The sequence below is a fragment of the Mauremys reevesii genome, linkage group 1 (genome assembly GCF_016161935.1).
Source record: "Mauremys reevesii isolate NIE-2019 linkage group 1, ASM1616193v1, whole genome shotgun sequence".
Taxonomy (NCBI): Eukaryota; Metazoa; Chordata; order Testudines; family Geoemydidae; genus Mauremys; species Mauremys reevesii.
Window position 1 is genome coordinate 63136696 of NC_052623.1, and position 17111 is coordinate 63153806.

General features: G+C 41.3%; 1 protein-coding gene across 2 annotated transcripts in view; it reads left to right on the forward strand.

Annotated features, from left to right (window-relative positions):
- Positions 1-17111, forward strand: part of SUCLA2 (succinate-CoA ligase ADP-forming subunit beta) — a 67721-nt gene that overhangs the window by 40613 nt on the left and 9997 nt on the right. For both annotated transcript variants that reach the window (XM_039530487.1, XM_039530481.1), the window contains exons 3-8: positions 1565-1664; positions 1887-2049; positions 6238-6366; positions 6878-7016; positions 15067-15228; positions 15315-15457. In XM_039530487.1, the coding sequence (XP_039386421.1) occupies positions 1565-1664; positions 1887-2049; positions 6238-6366; positions 6878-7016; positions 15067-15228; positions 15315-15457 (836 nt within the window). The remainder of the gene's footprint in view (positions 1-1564; positions 1665-1886; positions 2050-6237; positions 6367-6877; positions 7017-15066; positions 15229-15314; positions 15458-17111) is intronic.

Consider the following 17111-nt stretch of genomic DNA (forward strand, 5'->3'; position numbering starts at 1 on the left):
CTGGGGTGCAGGAGGGGTGCGGCAGAGGGCTCGGTAGTGGGTTGTGGTGCAGGAGGGGTGTGGCAGTGGGTTCAGGGCAGGGGGTCAGGTGCAGGGAAGGGGGTTGGGGTGCAGGAGGGATATGGGGTGCAGCGGGGGTCAGGGTGCGGCAGGCGGCTCAGGGAAGGGGGTTGGGATGCAGGAGAGGTGTGGGGTGCAGCAGGGGGCTCAGGGCAGTGAGTTGGGGTGCAGGAGGGATGTGTGGCAGGGAGTCGGGGTGCAGGGTGCGGCAAGGGGCTCAGGGCAGGGGATTCGACTGCAGGAGGGGCTTGGGGGGCGGGCTCTGGCCCGGCGGGCACTGGGGGCAGGGCAAGCTCACTGCCTGCCTGCCCGCCCTGCCCCTGTGCTGCTCTGGGAAGTGGCTGCAACGTGGGGGAGCAAGGGCACAGGGGCGTGTGTTGCTGTTGCTTCAGGCACCGCCCCAGCATCTCCCATTGGCCGGGAACAGGGAACCGCGGCCAGTGAGAGCTGCTGGGGGCGGTGGCTGAAGCAACATCAACACACGCCCCAACACTTCTCTTCCCCCACGTTCTTTCTGCTTCAGGGAGCAGCGTGGGGGCAGGGCAGGCAGGCAGGGAGCCTGCCCTGCCTCCGGTGCGCACCTGGCTGGAGCCGCTCTAGGTAAATGCTGGGGGAGGGCAAGGGGTGAGGGACTGTGAGGAGCTTGTGGGCTGCAGAAAGTAACTTCGCGGGCTGGGGCTGCGTGTTTGAGACCCTTGATCTATACCAATGGCTTCTTCTGGCAGAAGTATGTCAGTCAGGGGTCACCTCTTTTTGCACCCCTGACTGATATACCATGGCCTACAGAAGTCTGTAGTGTAGACCTATAATTGATTTAGGCTGAATTAAGAAGCTTGACAGCCTAAAAGTTATACTGCTCATTCTCCAGTTTTTCTCAAAAACTGGTAGATTCATTTAGGCTCTGACTTTTGCCAAGCATTCCAGCATGTGCTTAAGTGGTCTGCTGGATTGGGGCCTTAGTTGATTGCACGAACACTACTCATTTGGAAGCTAACTTGAGAAAGTATCTCAGTTGTATACTAACGGGCAAGATAGTGCATAGGGTGGATGCATGCAGCTATTGATTCTTGCACACAGAAGAAAATACTGGCTAATGATGGCTTGAAAAGTTGTGTTGACATTTAATGATGTAAATAGTACTGAGATCTGAGAGAATGTTAATCAGTTAGATTATGTATACGAATGATTGAATGACTAACTAAACCAAAAGTCAGGTCGTACATTTTATAAGTACAGACTTAGATTCCAAAATCCAGCATTCTTGAGCTGGAGCTCTCCTAGATTTGTTTGCACATCAGCCTGATTTATTTTTTTTGTCAAGGGAAAACATTAAATAACGTAAGTGAGAGTTCTGCCATCTTAATCTCAATAATCTGTGCTCTATCTTGTGGGAGGGAAAAAAACTGAAAATAGCCTTGGGTATGCTACTGACTAATTTAGGAGACATGATTGACAAATTCTGGCATATGTATTTTTTTTTGTTTTGTTTCTTTTTTAATTCTAGGTTCAAAGGACCTTGTGGTAAAAGCTCAGGTTTTAGCTGGTGGTAGAGGAAAAGGAACCTTTGAAGGTGGCCTCAAAGGCGGAGTGAAAATAGTTTTTTCGTAAGTTGTATTTCTAAATTATCAGGTAAATTGAAAATATCTTCAATCCATTTATATGGCTTGGAATTTTAATTTGATTAAAATGCCTTGTGAACTATGAAGATATAAACTAGGTAAGAACATATTTTTACTGTAGACTAATATACAGAACTTAAATTAATTCATTCTACTCTCTTTACTCCAGCATTTCTCTTGTCACATTCTGAGCTTCTCTTATTCTAGTCCAGAAGAAGCAAAAGAGATTTCCTCCAAAATGATTGGAAAGAAGTTGTTTACCAAGCAGACAGGAGAAAAGGGCAGGATATGCAATCAAGTATTTATCTGTGAGCGCAGATATCCCAGGAGAGAATACTATTTTGCAATAACTATGGAAAGGTCATTTCAAGTGAGTAACTGTAGAAATAGTGCTCTTAAAATGAATTTGGTATATTTGGAATTGAAAGACTATTACTGCTGTTCTTCACATGGGTCACATTTGTATTTGAAACTGATTTATAGAGTTGTACGTGAACTTAACCTTCTGTTTGGTAGCATGACCTTGGATTGCATGCTTTTTAAACACTTCAACTACCAAAGCAATTTGCTGTGGCACAGTGCAATTAAATGAATGCTACATAACTGGATATCTGTAGTACTGACATTTCTGAACTGCAGAGTTGATGATTGCAGTTGGATAGAGAAATGATCTAATTTCTGTCTCCTTGACCACACTTAATTTTAAGTGCTGGGGATTAATTTTAAACATCCAGCCATATCTGTCTAAAGAGCTGCAGAGCAAAAAGATGACCAAGATTTTAAAAAATGGGTGTCCAAAGTCAAGTGTCTGTGTCCGTTTAGACATGTGAGTGACCTGACTTTTAAACCGCTGATAACTGGAGAAATTATATTAGCATATCTCCTCCTTCTAGAGAAGTTACATACAATCTAAAAATAGTATGTAAACCAGTGGTCTCCAGTCTTTCTATGCACAAGATCACTTTTTGAATTTAAGATCTGCCCACTCCATATCCCCCCTCCCTCCATCACTTGCTCTCCCCCACCCTCGCTCACTTTCTTGGGGTTGGGGTGCGGGAGGGGGAGCAGGTTCTGGGCTGTGGCCCGGGTTTGGAGTGTGGGAGGGGGTTCCGGGCTGAGCCTGGGGCAGGGGGCTAGGGTGCAGGAGGTGGTGAGGGGGTGCAAGCTCTAGGAGGGAGTTTGAGTGCAGGCCCAGGAGTGGGGCAGGGGGGTGGGCTGTGGGAGGGGGTGTGGGTCAGAGGCAGTTTAGATGCAGGAGGGGGCTCTGCACTGGGGCAGAGGGTGGCGTGTGGGATGGGGTGCGAGATGCAGGCTCTGACTGGGAGGCGTTTACCACTGGCAACTCCTGATCAGCGTCTCAGTGGGGCTAAGGCAGGCTCCCTGCCTGCCCTGGCCCCACGCTGCTCCCGGAAGTGGCTGGCATGTCTCTGCGGCCCCTCTGTGAGCCGCCACTGCCCCTGCCCTCTGACTCTGCAGCACCCATTGGCCGGGAGCTGCGGCCAGTGGGAGCTGTGGAGATGGTGCTTGTGGGTGTGATCAGCACGCGGAGACCTGCTTCCCTCCTCCCCGGGCTGCAGTTCCCAGCCAGTAGGAGCTGTGGAGTCCGTGCTGGGGGGCGAGGGCAGTGGCAGCTCATGGAGGGGGTGGGGGCACTGGCAGTGCAATGGAGCCGCCTCTCCCTCTCCACCCAGGGCTGCAGAGACATGCCGGCTGCTTCTGGGAGGGGCATGGGGCCAGGGCAGTCAGGGAGCCTGTCTTAGACTCGCTGGAGCTGGCGATCGTGATCGACTGGTAGAGGCTCCAGGATCAACCAGTCAATCGTGATCTAGGTTGGTGACCACTGATATAAATGTTTGTATTTTTAATACAATGGACACATGCAAGCCCACAAGCTTAGTTCAGTAAGTTTTAACTTAATATGTTTGTACAGGTTATTGCATGTTTGTCTTGCCTTCCTCCCTCTTCTTTACTACACAATGGATGTTTAGGCTGTTCCTGTTTAATTCAGATCTGAACACTTAGAAGCATTCCTTGAAGTCATCTGTGTGACTCTGGTTGTATAGGTGCCCAATTCTTAATTTTTTATAGAAGGAATGTGTGCAGCAGATTTTCTTTGAGTTAGTTGATTTGTCTATTAAGTACCTCACATTTCATGAAATAAAGTTTGTAAGTTACCTGATATATGAACAAAATTAATAAATCAGCATGGTTTCACTCCAGGAAACACCCCAGGAAAGAAGATGCCTTCTGGTCAATAGAGGGCTGAATCAAATTTACAAGCAGCATAGATACAGGATGAGCATTTAACTTAAAATTACACTAGCCCAGTGAGGGTGACTTGTAATTCGGTGGTGGTGATCCATTGCAGCGTTTATAAGAAGTTATTTACTCTAGTGTCAAGCAAAGCTCCTTCCTTTTTATCTTAAGGATACTGATGCCTCCTGGAGGGGTAGGGGTGTGTGTGTGTGTGTGTGGTTGCAGCTGAGTCCTGCACAAACCGTGGGACTGTCCAGTTGGTGGTGGTGATGTGTACACCAGAACTACCTTCTCCCCAGGTTACTCCTTTCTATTAGGCTTATTTCTGTTGTGAGTACAAAGTACAGCTACATCATTAATGCTCAGACCTGGAGCAGATGGCCTCTGCCAGCTTTCTTGGTTGGTGCAATAATGCTAGAAAGGCCGCAAAGCGGATGGTTCAGTAAATTCTGTAGCTCACTCTCACTTACAATGTTATAAGAACTTTTTTGGAAACAATACCAGCTCTCTGATTTAGAACTTGTACACAAATCAGGCATAGTCGGTGAACTGATAAGTCTAACTTGTATTCTCTCTACTCCTTTTCCCCCTGCTCTTCCTCTTAGGTTCAGGGGCCTCTTCCTTTTCATAGGAAACTGTCCAACAATTCGATCTTAAACACCTAAAAATCTCTAAACTGGTTTATCATGATATCCAGAGCTGTCTAATTTCTATATAAGAGTGCCAAGGGGATGGCTAAAAATGTTTACCTCATTTATGCCACAAGGTGGCATTAAAATAACACACAGCTATATTTTATCCTCTAAAAATTTCACATCGTTCAAGGAAGGGTGTTTATCACGCAAGTTTCAGCCATGATAAGTTTAACCAAAGTAGATGGCCTTTTCATGATTGACTTTGTAAAACTATGTTGACGGGGTTGCATTGGTAATTAGTTTATTGCTTATAAATTTTGGGGACTCTTGTTTTTTGCACAAGAATTCTCCTAGTGATGGGTGATTATCAGCACCCAATTAATACCATACATATTTTCCTAGACTTGTCAGAGTTTAAAAAAAAAAAAAACAAACCCAAATATGAGGATTCTGTGGTGTATATCATGCATTCTGATAGCGTCAAGTCTTGCTTCAAAAAATAAAACCCTTGCGGGCAGAAGCAGCTGAAGGAGTGAAATGTACTTGTCATGTCTTAAGCAAAACTAATACTTCTATGCTCTAATGATACTGAGTTGTAATTATGCCAGAAAGTTTTCAAAAGCACTTGTAGTTCTCCTTGCAGCTGTATTCAGTATGTAGTTGTCAAAATATTAAGAAATGGTTCTAGAACCTTCCTTTTGGAAGAAGGGCATCCGTGATTATTTTCTTTTTATTAAAAAAAAGAAATAAACCTATCCAATGCCGCAACAACCATGCTGTCTACCACTGTAATTGAAGTTACACTTGTGAAGTATGTTTTTTAAACCCTACTTAGGTGCTCATTGGAAATACTGACTTAATAGTTTAGCTAGTGGAAGTCTCTCATTATGCATGCAACAAGTACTGCACGTGTAGAGACAGTGAATGTTGGTTTACTCATATGAGCAAACATACCTCAACCCTGAACTTGATTGATCATTTCCAGGGTCATAGGATTGTTCAGTCTCCATGCCTATTGGGTTTTTGGTGCCTCTGGGATTAATTGTGAAAGTGGTTTTTTTGACACATTTTATGCACCATGAAATGGTATTGACACCACTTAACTCATGTCACTGAACAGTCAAGCACTGTGTGACAAGTTTTCAGAGGTGGTTATAGTTATCAAGGCTTATGATCCACTGTGAATAGGACTAGAGTGCAACAACTATTGCAAATGGCTGTGCACACCTCGATTTACCTTCAGAGGCTGGAGTGTGGTAAACTATGAAGAAAATGAAGGTTGTTCTCAGGTTCACTGACAGCGTAACTAGAAGAAGCGATACACAGGGTGTGATGTACCATTGTATAACTGCCTTTTTCTCCTAACTTTAAGCCAGTATGGTATGTTCTTCCCACAGTATAAATAGTGACATTAAGATAGGAGAAGCTTCCTTTTGGTATAAGGGTTTAGAATTGGAAAACTTCTTTGATGATCGTATATCATAAAAGTCTTGTATAAGTATCTTGAATGAAAAGATAGCAAAAGTAAGAGAATAAAAGACAACTTTAATGGATTGCCAAAAGCCAAGAATCTCATACTGAGAACAAGAGGTTATTTAAAATATTTGTGGAAAGAATTAACATAGTGAATGATACAAAAGTCTTACATTGAAATTTTCTTTCTTTAGGGTCCTGTACTTATAGGCAGCTCTCATGGTGGTGTTAACATTGAAGATGTTGCTGCAGAGACTCCTGATGCGATAATTAAGGAACCCATTGATATTGTGGAAGGCATCAAAAAGGAACAAGCTGTCAGGGTACTAAAGAGTACATTTCCACACAATCATACTTAAAGAGGGAGTTTTGCTTTTGTAAATATACTTAGTAAATTTTATACAGCCTTTTGGCTGATTAAAGAAAACTGATACTTCCAAACATTATTAGTAAGTTATTACTAGATATTTTAATGTAGTGTTTAGTTTACAATAAAGAATGTAAATCTAGCTCCAGATGTGGGTACTTAAATTAGCCCAGTGGATAGCCTGGGAGCCTTAATTTCACTGTCCCTTGTAGGATAAATGCAATTGACTGTTTTTAAAAAAACAAAAGTCAGGAGCCACTCCCTTCAGGGTAGGTGAAGTTCTGTCGCTACAGGCTAGACTTTTATATATTATTTTAAACACAGCTATACAAGTAATATATAATAATAATACTTACATATAAAATTATTATATATTAAATGTATAAGTAATATATAATTATTTATAAAAGATTGTAATGCCTAATGTTATAAACTGAGTACCAGAATACTTTGTGTTTTACTTTCAGTTGGCCCAGAAAATGGGATTTCCCCCTAACCTGGTGGATGAAGCAGCAGATAATATGATCAAGATATATAATCTCTTCATGAAATATGATGCCACCATGGTAGAAATAAACCCTATGGTAGAAGATGCATCAGGAGTTGGTAAAGTACCTTCTTTATAGAATTTTTTAGATGGGTAGTTTGAATCTGCACAGAACATGTCTGTTTTAGGGGTTCTGCTAAAGTTTCTCCAACTATATACAGTAAGAGGATCTAGCACTAACATGGTACGTTGAAAAATGTAGTAAAAACTGACTGTGGCACCTAAACATCTGCAAGCATATTCAGCAGGGCTGTGGAGCGATGAAAAAGATTAATCATGATTAAACAATAATAGAATACCATTTATTTAAATATTTTAGGATGTTTTCTACATTTTCAAATATATTGATTTCAGTTACAACACAATACAAAGTGTACACTGCTCACTTCATATTTATTTTATTACAAGTATCTACACTGTAAAAAAAAAATAGTATTTTTCAGCTCACCTGATACAAGTATTGTAGTGCACTTTCTTTATCGTGAAAGTTGAACTTACAAATGTAGAACTATGTACCAAAAAAAGCATTCAGAAACAAAACAATGTAACATTTTAGAGACTGCAAGTCCCCTCAGTCCTACTTCTTGTTCAGCCAATTGCTCAGACAAACAAGTTTGTTTACATTTGCAGGAGATAATCCTGCCTGCTGCTTGTTTACAATGTCTCCTGATTTCAATTACAGTGCGGAATATAATGTATATGAAAATGTAGAAAAAAAATCCAAAAATATTTAATACATTTCAATTGATATTCTATTCTTTAACAATGCGATTAAAACTCTGATTAATCGACAGCCCTAATATTCAGCACTGGATCTGGGAGCCCTCTACATGGTGTGAATTTTATGCAAATTACTGGGGGCTGGCTTCAAATTTCTCTTAATGCTTTTTGGAGTTTTCTTTCATTGTAAACGTGGACTGCAGTATTCATGCTAATGCCCTATATAGTTAGGAGTTCAAAACAGTTTTTGAATAGTAGTTAAGGTGGGACTTAAACTAGTTTATGTGAAATATTTGTGCTGTAAACATATTCTCAGAGCATACAAAACTAGTGGACCATGCTGCTACTACTGAATGCATCCTAATGCTGCATGCATGGTATTCCATAAAGGCAGCTAAGGTTTAACATTCAGATGGAGATTGACACTGGTGGTATAACAAGCTTTGGTAGTGTAGTCCTCTCAGGAAAAAATACTTATTCTTATAGAAGAACAAGAATGAAGTTGCATTCAGTTGTGTGCAATAATAGCTTTTCCTCTTGGAAAGAATCCAAGCTCTTGTAATTCTTTAACTACAAATTTATCTTATTTTGATGTTGAACTCTTTAGACAAGGTTTTAAGAAGTGACTGCACTTTTGTGTGCCCAACCTGAAGCACTTTGAAAGTGCAATTTTCAGACATTGGCCTGACTGGAGTGTGCCCTCCCTTCCCCCCAATATAGAACTCAAATTATGCCTATGACTACAGGATACCCAAGAAATGCAGTTTTTAATCAGATGTGGATTATTTTAAACTCTCCTCTCTGAAATAAAACTATCTGAAAAGTCTGTGTATAAAAAGTATTGCTTCTTTAGAGGATATTTCTTTTCTTCAGTTTTGACTTTGCAGCAATTAAGAATAGCTGCCTTAAAGGCAACTGATAGTCTTAGGGCTGGTCTACACTGGGGGGGTGATCGAACTAAGATACTTTGACTTCAGCTACTGCGTATCTTAGTTTGACTTACCTGGCCGTCCTCACGGCGGCGAGTCGACTGCTGCGGCTCCCCTGTTGATGCTACTTACTCCTCCTGCCAAGGCGGAGTATGGGTGTTGATTCGCGGATCGATTGATCACGTCTAGACGAGATGCAATAAATCTATCCCTGATAGATCGATTACTACCCGCTGATCGGGCAGGTAGTATAGACGTACCCTTAGAAGACTTGTTCAGACAGCCTGTATTCAGATACAAAAAAGGTTAAATTATAGCTATACTTCCTTCACCCAAAGCGTCTTATAGCATTTCATGCAGTTTCTTGGTGTGTAGTTAAGTTATAACGAAAACACTATCTTAATTTGGAAATGTAGTTTAAATAACAAGCAACTATAGTCCTTTCAGTTGAGTTCTATGGTTAGATTGGGTACTTGCACCTTCTCTTGTTTCTCATTTGTCTTAACTTTCCCTAGTATCTGTGATGGTGGGGTGAAAGTACAGGTACGCGCTTGAAGTGTTTCAGCCACCACAGGTTTATTTTGTTGTTGTTAGTATTTCTTTTTAAATCTGCTGGAATGTTGTAGGAATCTGCACATCTCTGTTCCTCCTTAAACATTTTCAGTATTGGTCTCAGCTTGATCCTTGCTGATCAGATTTGCACATCTAGCTTTGTGCAGGCAGTTCAGTGCACTTTTTATACAAGAGTGTTAGGATGAAGACCGTGTAGTGTGTGTCATTCTTTTTTGTAGTGAAACTGTGCTTCATATTCTCAACTTAGACCTAGTGTAATTGGGTCTCCTTTTTGTCAGCTTCCTTAGTACGTGGTTAAGTAAGATTGTCAGAGGTCGAGGAAGTAACGGATTCTGTAACTTTCAGAGACCTCCATGGCATTTTTAGCTTCCCCCCCCCCCGTGCTGTGGGAGGTTGAGGAAAGGGTGCCTAGAGGTCCCAGCTGCTTTGGTGGGAGAGAGAAGCTTCCAGCTGGACTCCTCCTCACCGTCCCCCATGGACTGGGGTTTGGGATCTCTTCTCCCCCCTTGGGGCCTGGGCTTCAGTTGTCCCCCCACAGCGAGCTCCCCACCCAGTAATTCTGTGGGCTTCATGAACTTTTGTTTGCCCATAACCTGTACGTGACTTTTACTAAAAATAACTGACAAAATGTTAACCTTATACATGGCATTTCATCGATGCGAGGAGTCTGGGGAAGATATTAAAATCCTAAGCAATGTCCCTCCGCTATCTGTGGGAAAAACTTCCTTGGTGTTCTGCTGAGACTTTCTGCATTTCTTTTGATTTAGTTATATGCTCGCTTTATGAAGCACATAGGTTTCTGCTTTTAAATTAAACCTAAGTGGGGGGCGCGTTTAAAGATATACAAAGGGCATGGTGGAAGGATTAGTCGGCACAGTTTCTTAGGCCTGGTCTACCCTGGGTGGGGCATCAATCTAAATTACGCAATTCAGCTATATGAATAACGTAGCTGAAATCGATGTACTTAGATCTACTTACCAAGGTGTCTTCAACTGCGGTAAGTAGACTGCTCCCCTGTCGACTCCGCTTGCACCTCTCGCTCCAGTGGAGTACCGGAGTTGACGGGAGAGTGCTTGGTGGTTGACTTATCGCGTCTTCATTAGATGTGATAAATCAACCCTTGCTGGATCGATTGCTCCGGAGGTAAGTGTAGACATGCCCTTATTTAGGTGAGTTTGTGTTGCGTGTTCTGGACACGTTACTACTAAAAATGCAACAAATATTGTAAAAATCACTCTTCAAAAAACACATTTATATATGTAAAGGTACTTGCAAGTTAGGAGGCCAGAGATCAGGTAATCTGGTATTAGCTAGTCCTGTGATATTTACCTGAAGTATTTTTAGCAGTACTTTGCATCCCGGGGTTTTAAAAGAGCTTGCTGAGGAGTTTGTTGAACCATTAATGGTGATTTGCAGTAAGATTTGGGAAATTCCAGAAGACTGGAAGAAAACTAGTGTTGTGCCAATATTTAAAAGGGTAGACAGGATGACCTGGGTAGTTATAGGCTTGTCAGTCTAACATTGATCCTGGGCAAGATAATGGAGCAACTGATAGAGGACTCTATTAATCAAGAATTGAAGGAAGGTAATTGGGTTGATTAACAATCAACATATTTTTATGGAAAATAGATCCTGTCAAATTAACGTAATGATTTTTTGATGAGATTATCAGTTTGATAAAGGTAATATTGTTGATGTAATATACTTAAAACTCTTCTGTAAGGCATTTGACTTGGTACCACAAGACTTTTTGACTGAAAAACTAGAACATTACAAAATTAATATGGCACATCAAATAGTTTAAAAACCGATTAACTGATCGGTTTCAAAATACAATTGTATATGGGGAGCCATATACAAGCAGTTGTGTTTCTAGTAAGGTCCCACAGGGATTGATTGATTGGCCTGATGCTTTTTAATACCTTGATCAGTGACCTGGATGAAAACATAAAATCATCACTGATAAAGTTCACAGATGAGACACAAATTGGAGGAGTGGTAAATAAAGAGGACAGGTTATTGCTAGTGATCTGGATCACTTGGTAAATTGGGCAAAAGCAAACCACATGCATTTTAATATGGATAAATGTATACATCTAGGAGAAGAGTACAGGTGAGTCACATCATACATGCATTTAACTTGTGTGAATTCAACTATACGCGCTCGGCAAAAAAAAAAAAGAAAAACAACAAGATACTTTTTAAATAGTGCGGGCGATTCCACTCACCATTCCACTCAGTGAACATATGCCCTGGAGTGAGCATGAGATGGGAGACGTGAATCTGCTCTTCCCTCAGTCGGTCTCAGTTCCCGCATGCCTCTCATAGTGTGAGCATCTCGCCGTACTGAGTGTGATTCTAGTGTTCAAAGATACGTATTTTTCATACAACATGGCCCCTAAACTCAAGCCAAGTACTTCATCTGGTGCTTAGCCGAAGAAACAGCGATCTGTTTCAACGCTGGAGGAAAAACTGGCTGTGTTGGACTTATTGAGAAATGTTATGTCAGTCTCCAACGTGGCACGTAAATATGGCTGCAACAAATCTAGCATCTGTGCCATCGAGATTCGAGAGAGAGAAATTCGTCAAGCCGTGGCATCAAGTGCTCCAATAACTGCTAAGGTGACGAGCCAGGTGCGTGATAAGACTTTAATGAAGACTGAAAAGCCATTAAACTTATGGCTGGAAGACATGAACCGTAAACGTGTGCCTACTGATGGCAACACGTTGCGAGAAAAGCCTCTTAGCCTCTACGCGCTGTTCAAACCTCCTGCTGAGGAGGGATAGCCTTCTGATGAGAAGGAATTCAAAGCCAGCCAAGGTTGGCTTAACAGTTTTAGGAACTGCTTCAACCTCAAATGTACAGACTACTGGTGAAGCTGCATCTGCCAATGAAGAGGCAGCAAAAGCCTACCCCGAACAATTAAAGAAAATAATAGAAGAAAAGGGCTATCTTCCGGAACGAGTTTTTAATACTGACGAGACTGGGTGGTTCTGGAAAAAAATGCCCAACCGCACTTACATTTTGAATCAGAAAGACAAGCCCCTGGCTTCAAAGCAGCTAAAGACCATGTGACTGTATTGTTTTTTGGCAATGAGGCTGGGCGTTTAATAAAGCTGGGCTTGCTCTACAGGGCTGCAAATTCCCATGCCCTAAAAGGCAAGAACAAAAATCTCCTGCCTGTGTTCTGGCAATCAAATAAAAAGGCTTGGGTGATGGCAGCATTATTTCTGGATTGGTTCCACAAGTGTTTCATTCTGGAGGTCAAGCGGTACCTCGAAGAGAAAGGACTTGACTTTAAAGTGTTTCTGATCATAAACAATGCTCCTGGCCACCCTGCGGCACTCCAGTTTGCACATAACAATGTTGAAGTCCTCTTTCTCCCCCCTAATACCACCTCCATCCTCTCGACCAAGGCGTGATTTGCTGTTTCAAGGCCATGTACACAAGTTCTCACGGATATGTAGCGTTATGGATGCTGATCCCAATCTTAATGTGATTGAGTGTTGGAAGTCCTTCAACATTACCGATTGCATCACTTATATTAAACAGGCAATGGATGCAATCAAGCCTGAAACAGTCAATGCATGTTGGCGAAACCTATGGAAAGAATGTGTGAATGATTTTAAAGGTTTCCCGACCATTGACAAAGTGAAATGAATTGTTCAGGTGGCCAGGCAAGTAGGTGATGATGACTTCAATTTCTTCCTCAAGGATGTCAATGAAGAATTAATTGAAAGCCATAGATAAACATTGACTAACGAAGAGTTAGAGCAGGGGTCGGCAACCTTTCAGAAGTAGTGTGCCGAGTCTTCATTTATTCACTCTAATTTAAGGTTTCGTGTTCCAGTAATACATTTTAATGTTTTTAGAAGGTCTCTTTCTATAAGTCTATAATATATAACTAAACTATTGTTGTATGTAAAGTAAATAAAGTTTTTAAGATGTTTAAGAAGCTTCATTTAAAATTAAATTTAAAATGCAGAGCCCCCCAGACTTGTGGCCAGGACCCGGGCAGTGTGAGTGCCACTGAAAATCAGCTTGCATGCTGCCTTCGGCACGCATGCCATAGGTTGCCTACCCCTGAGTTAGAGGAACTGATAAAATCGTCTACAGAAGATGATGATGAACAGGAAGAGCCAGCAAGTTGGAATTTTCATAAAATTGCTGAAGTGTTCCAAGCAGCGAAACACTTGAATGATTTAATTTCTGAATACGATTCCTCTATGGAACAAAGCCTCAATCACACGTAGTATTACGGACGATTTGAGACCGTATAAGAAATGTTTGAGCAGCTCAAGAGACAACAGTGACAGTTGTCGATCACTATTTCTCAAGGAAAAAACAACCAGCAGCAGATGAGCCTGCGCAATCAACTTTTTGAGCTGAACCAGAGCCAACCACTTAATCTACGACTCACCCTCCGTCACCCAAGCTCTGTCACCTCCGTCTCCTGGGTCGACATCAAGCCCAGACGACCCCTGTAATTAAAAATACAGTAATGTAAAATTATATTTTGCATACATACTCTTTATTATATACTGTACATTACTATATACATTATACATTTATACATACTACTGTACAGGGTTGTATACACAAAACCATGCAAGTATACTGTACTTTATGGGCGATTTAAGGGATTTTCAAGGGTAATTTTGACTCTATGCAATTTTCACCTGACGCACTGACTTTAGAACCTAACCCCCGTGTAAGATGTGACTCCACTGTATAAGCCATTCTTACAAGATGTGGGACTCTGTGGTGGGAATCATGGCCTCTGGAAAAGATTTGGGGCTTGTGATGAGTATTCAATTGAACATGAGCTTCCAGTGCGATGCTGTTTCCTAACAGGCTATCGTGATCCTTGCTTGCATAAATAAGAGAATCTTGGAGTAGAGAGGTTATTTTACCTCTGTATTTGGCACTGGTGTGACCACTGCTGGAATACTGTGTCCAGTTCTGGTGCCTACAGTTCAAGAAAGGTGTTGATAAATTGGAGAGAGTTCAGATATGCACCATGGGAATGATTGAAGGATTAGAAAATGTGCCTTAATGGTGAGTAGACTGAAGGAGCTCAGTCAGTTTAGCTCAGGGGTCAGCAACCTTTGGCACGTGTCTTGCCAGGGTGCTTACCCTGGCGTGCCAGGCCGGTTTGTTTACCTGCTGCGTCCGCAGGTTTGGCCGATTGTGGCTCCCACTGGCTGCAGTTCTCAGTTCCAGGCCAATGGGGGCTGCAGGAAGCAGCGCAGGCCGAGGGATGTGCTGGCCGCGGCTTCCCGCAGCCCCCATTGGCCTGCAGCTGCAAGTCGCTGCAGGCCCGGCCCGCAAGGGTGCTTACCCTGGCGAGCCACATGCCAAAGGTTGCCGATCCCTGGTTTAGCTTAACAAAGAGAAGGTTAAGGAGTGTCTTGATTAGTCTATAAATAACTAAGTGGGGAACAGAAATTTGATGATAAACTGCGCTGTAGTTTAGCAGACAAAGATGTAATAAGATCCAGTGGCTGGAAGTTGAAACTAGACAAATTCAGACTGGAAATGAAGAATGTAATATTAATAGTAAGGCATAATTGGAACAATTTATCAAGGGTCATGTGCATTCTCAACTACTGGCAATTTTAAAATCCAGATAGGATGTTTTCTATATGTGCTCTAGAAATTATTTTGGGGAAGTTCTATGGCCTGTGTTATACAGAAGGCCAGACTAGATGATTGCAATGGTCCCTTCTGGCCTTGGAATTTATGGCATGAAGGCTGCATGAGTTAGCATGTAAGCCCAAAAAAGAATTATTTGGTGCCCTAATATACAATAAACTAAGTATTTCAGAGAAGTATTTGACCTTTTTAAAGATAAAGGCATTAACAATTTTTTTGTTTTTTCCCAAGTGATGTGTATGGACGCAAAGATAAACTTTGATAGCAATGCATACTATCGTCAGCAGAAAATCTTTGATCTGCAGGACTGGACACAGGAGGACGAGAGAGACAAGGATGCAGCTAAAGCAGACCTCAACTACATAGGACTAGATGGAAACATAGGGTGTCTAGGTATGTATGTTCTACATAATAGATGTTTAGAATCCTTTGATGTACTTGCTGCTAATGGAGTTCTTAACTGTAACTTTTTGTTACAGTGAATGGTGCTGGTTTGGCTATGGCCACAATGGATATAATTAAACTTCACGGAGGCACTCCAGCAAATTTCCTTGATGTTGGCGGTGGTGCTACAGTACATCAAGTAACGGAAGCCTTTAAACTTATTACTTCAGATAAAAAGGTAAAACAAGGATTAGTATTTCAAAGTTCTGCACTGTTGAATAATTATTTTAAAACGCCATATGACAATGCATTGTATGTATTGTATGTTTCCACTAGTAGACATGGATTTTAAAGGTGAGCTACAAAGAAGGGAGAACTGTGCTGTCTTTGCTACTTTACGATGTGCCTGAAAAACATGTTAAGGTTTTTTTCTTATCAGGAATATCAGTCTTCAGTCCTTCAGCAAAGAACAGGAAAGGAGAACTGAAGTAGGAAGTCTCTCAGCCCTCAGTTGAAGGGACAGACATGAGTATTTGAATCTCCCACAGAGCCTTTTCTCAAAATGTCTGTCAATTGCACAGATTTCAGACAGTTGTGATGTAATTCACAGTAGTTCTCTCCTTTTTCCAAAGCAGTTAACTTGCAAAATTAGTAGCGGATACCTAACACTTGTAATGTATCTGAGAGGGGAGGAGGGGAGAAGTAGCAAATGCTGTTCTGAAGAAAACTTTCAATTTTTTTGTATAAAGTTTTTTTTATATTAAAAGGAGGAGGCTACCAAACTCCCTTCTTTGCAAGTCATTTTTTTTTTAGTGGGAATTTAAAATAGTCCTTTTAAAAATAAAACTAGAATTTTCTAACAGAATTAGCATGAGAAAAGGGAATAAATAAAGTACTACTTTCCTATGTAATTTGAAGGGAGGTTAAAGATAGTGGCAAATTAAATAGAAACAGTTATTCTCTAGGAGCTGATGAAAGTCATTTAGATGCAGTATAAACATAGAGAAGATGCATTGTTACATGTATTCAGTATAAATAGTAAACAACTTACCTTTTAATTTCCTTCGCAGCTTCAGCTCTGGTGTACTTTTTTTAAGCGCAAATACACTTAGCAGACTCAAATGAACAACACAGTAACTTGATCCCCAGTTTCAAAAATCGCATCTGTAGGTACTGTAAGCAAGTACAAAGGTGCTGTTATTACCCTTCTAAAAATCCTTAAATCTGTTTAACTGTCCTTGCTGACTAAACCAGTGATTTCAAACCAGGCTGTCTTATTTTACACTAGATAAAGCAGAATTTCTTTAGCAATACCAGAATTATTTGTACTTAGATCAGTGACCAGCTAGGCTAATATGGGGTTTCCTAGAATATCCTAAGCATGTCCTTTCCTTGTCTGAAACGGAATTTGAAACTGTATGTGTGTTGGTGTCATGTTAGAGACTCTCTTGTCCATCTCTGACTTGAGTACCAAACCTGCAATTAGATTGATGCTGGTGCACATGTATATTTATGCAGATCCAGTTGCAGGATTCCAGACTTACATTTTAACGGGTATTGTCTGATTTGTACATAAACTTTAAGATTCTAAGGTACTATGTTACCAAATAGCAACATTGCAAGATAAAATTATTTTAATAACTGGCCTGGAAGGATACAAATGTCCCAGTACTATTTTGAAGAGCTCCAGGATCTTTGTACCTATATTGGAATAATATATAAATTTTATTTGAATGTTAATTAAAGATTAACTGAGTATAATTTTGGGCAACAGGAGGAAGAACTCTGGGGCTTCCCTAGTGACATACATTTACTGATGGATAGGAGTAATACCCCGAAGGAAAGCTGAGTTTATTTGGCATTCTGCACTAACAACGTTTCAGTTTAAGTTT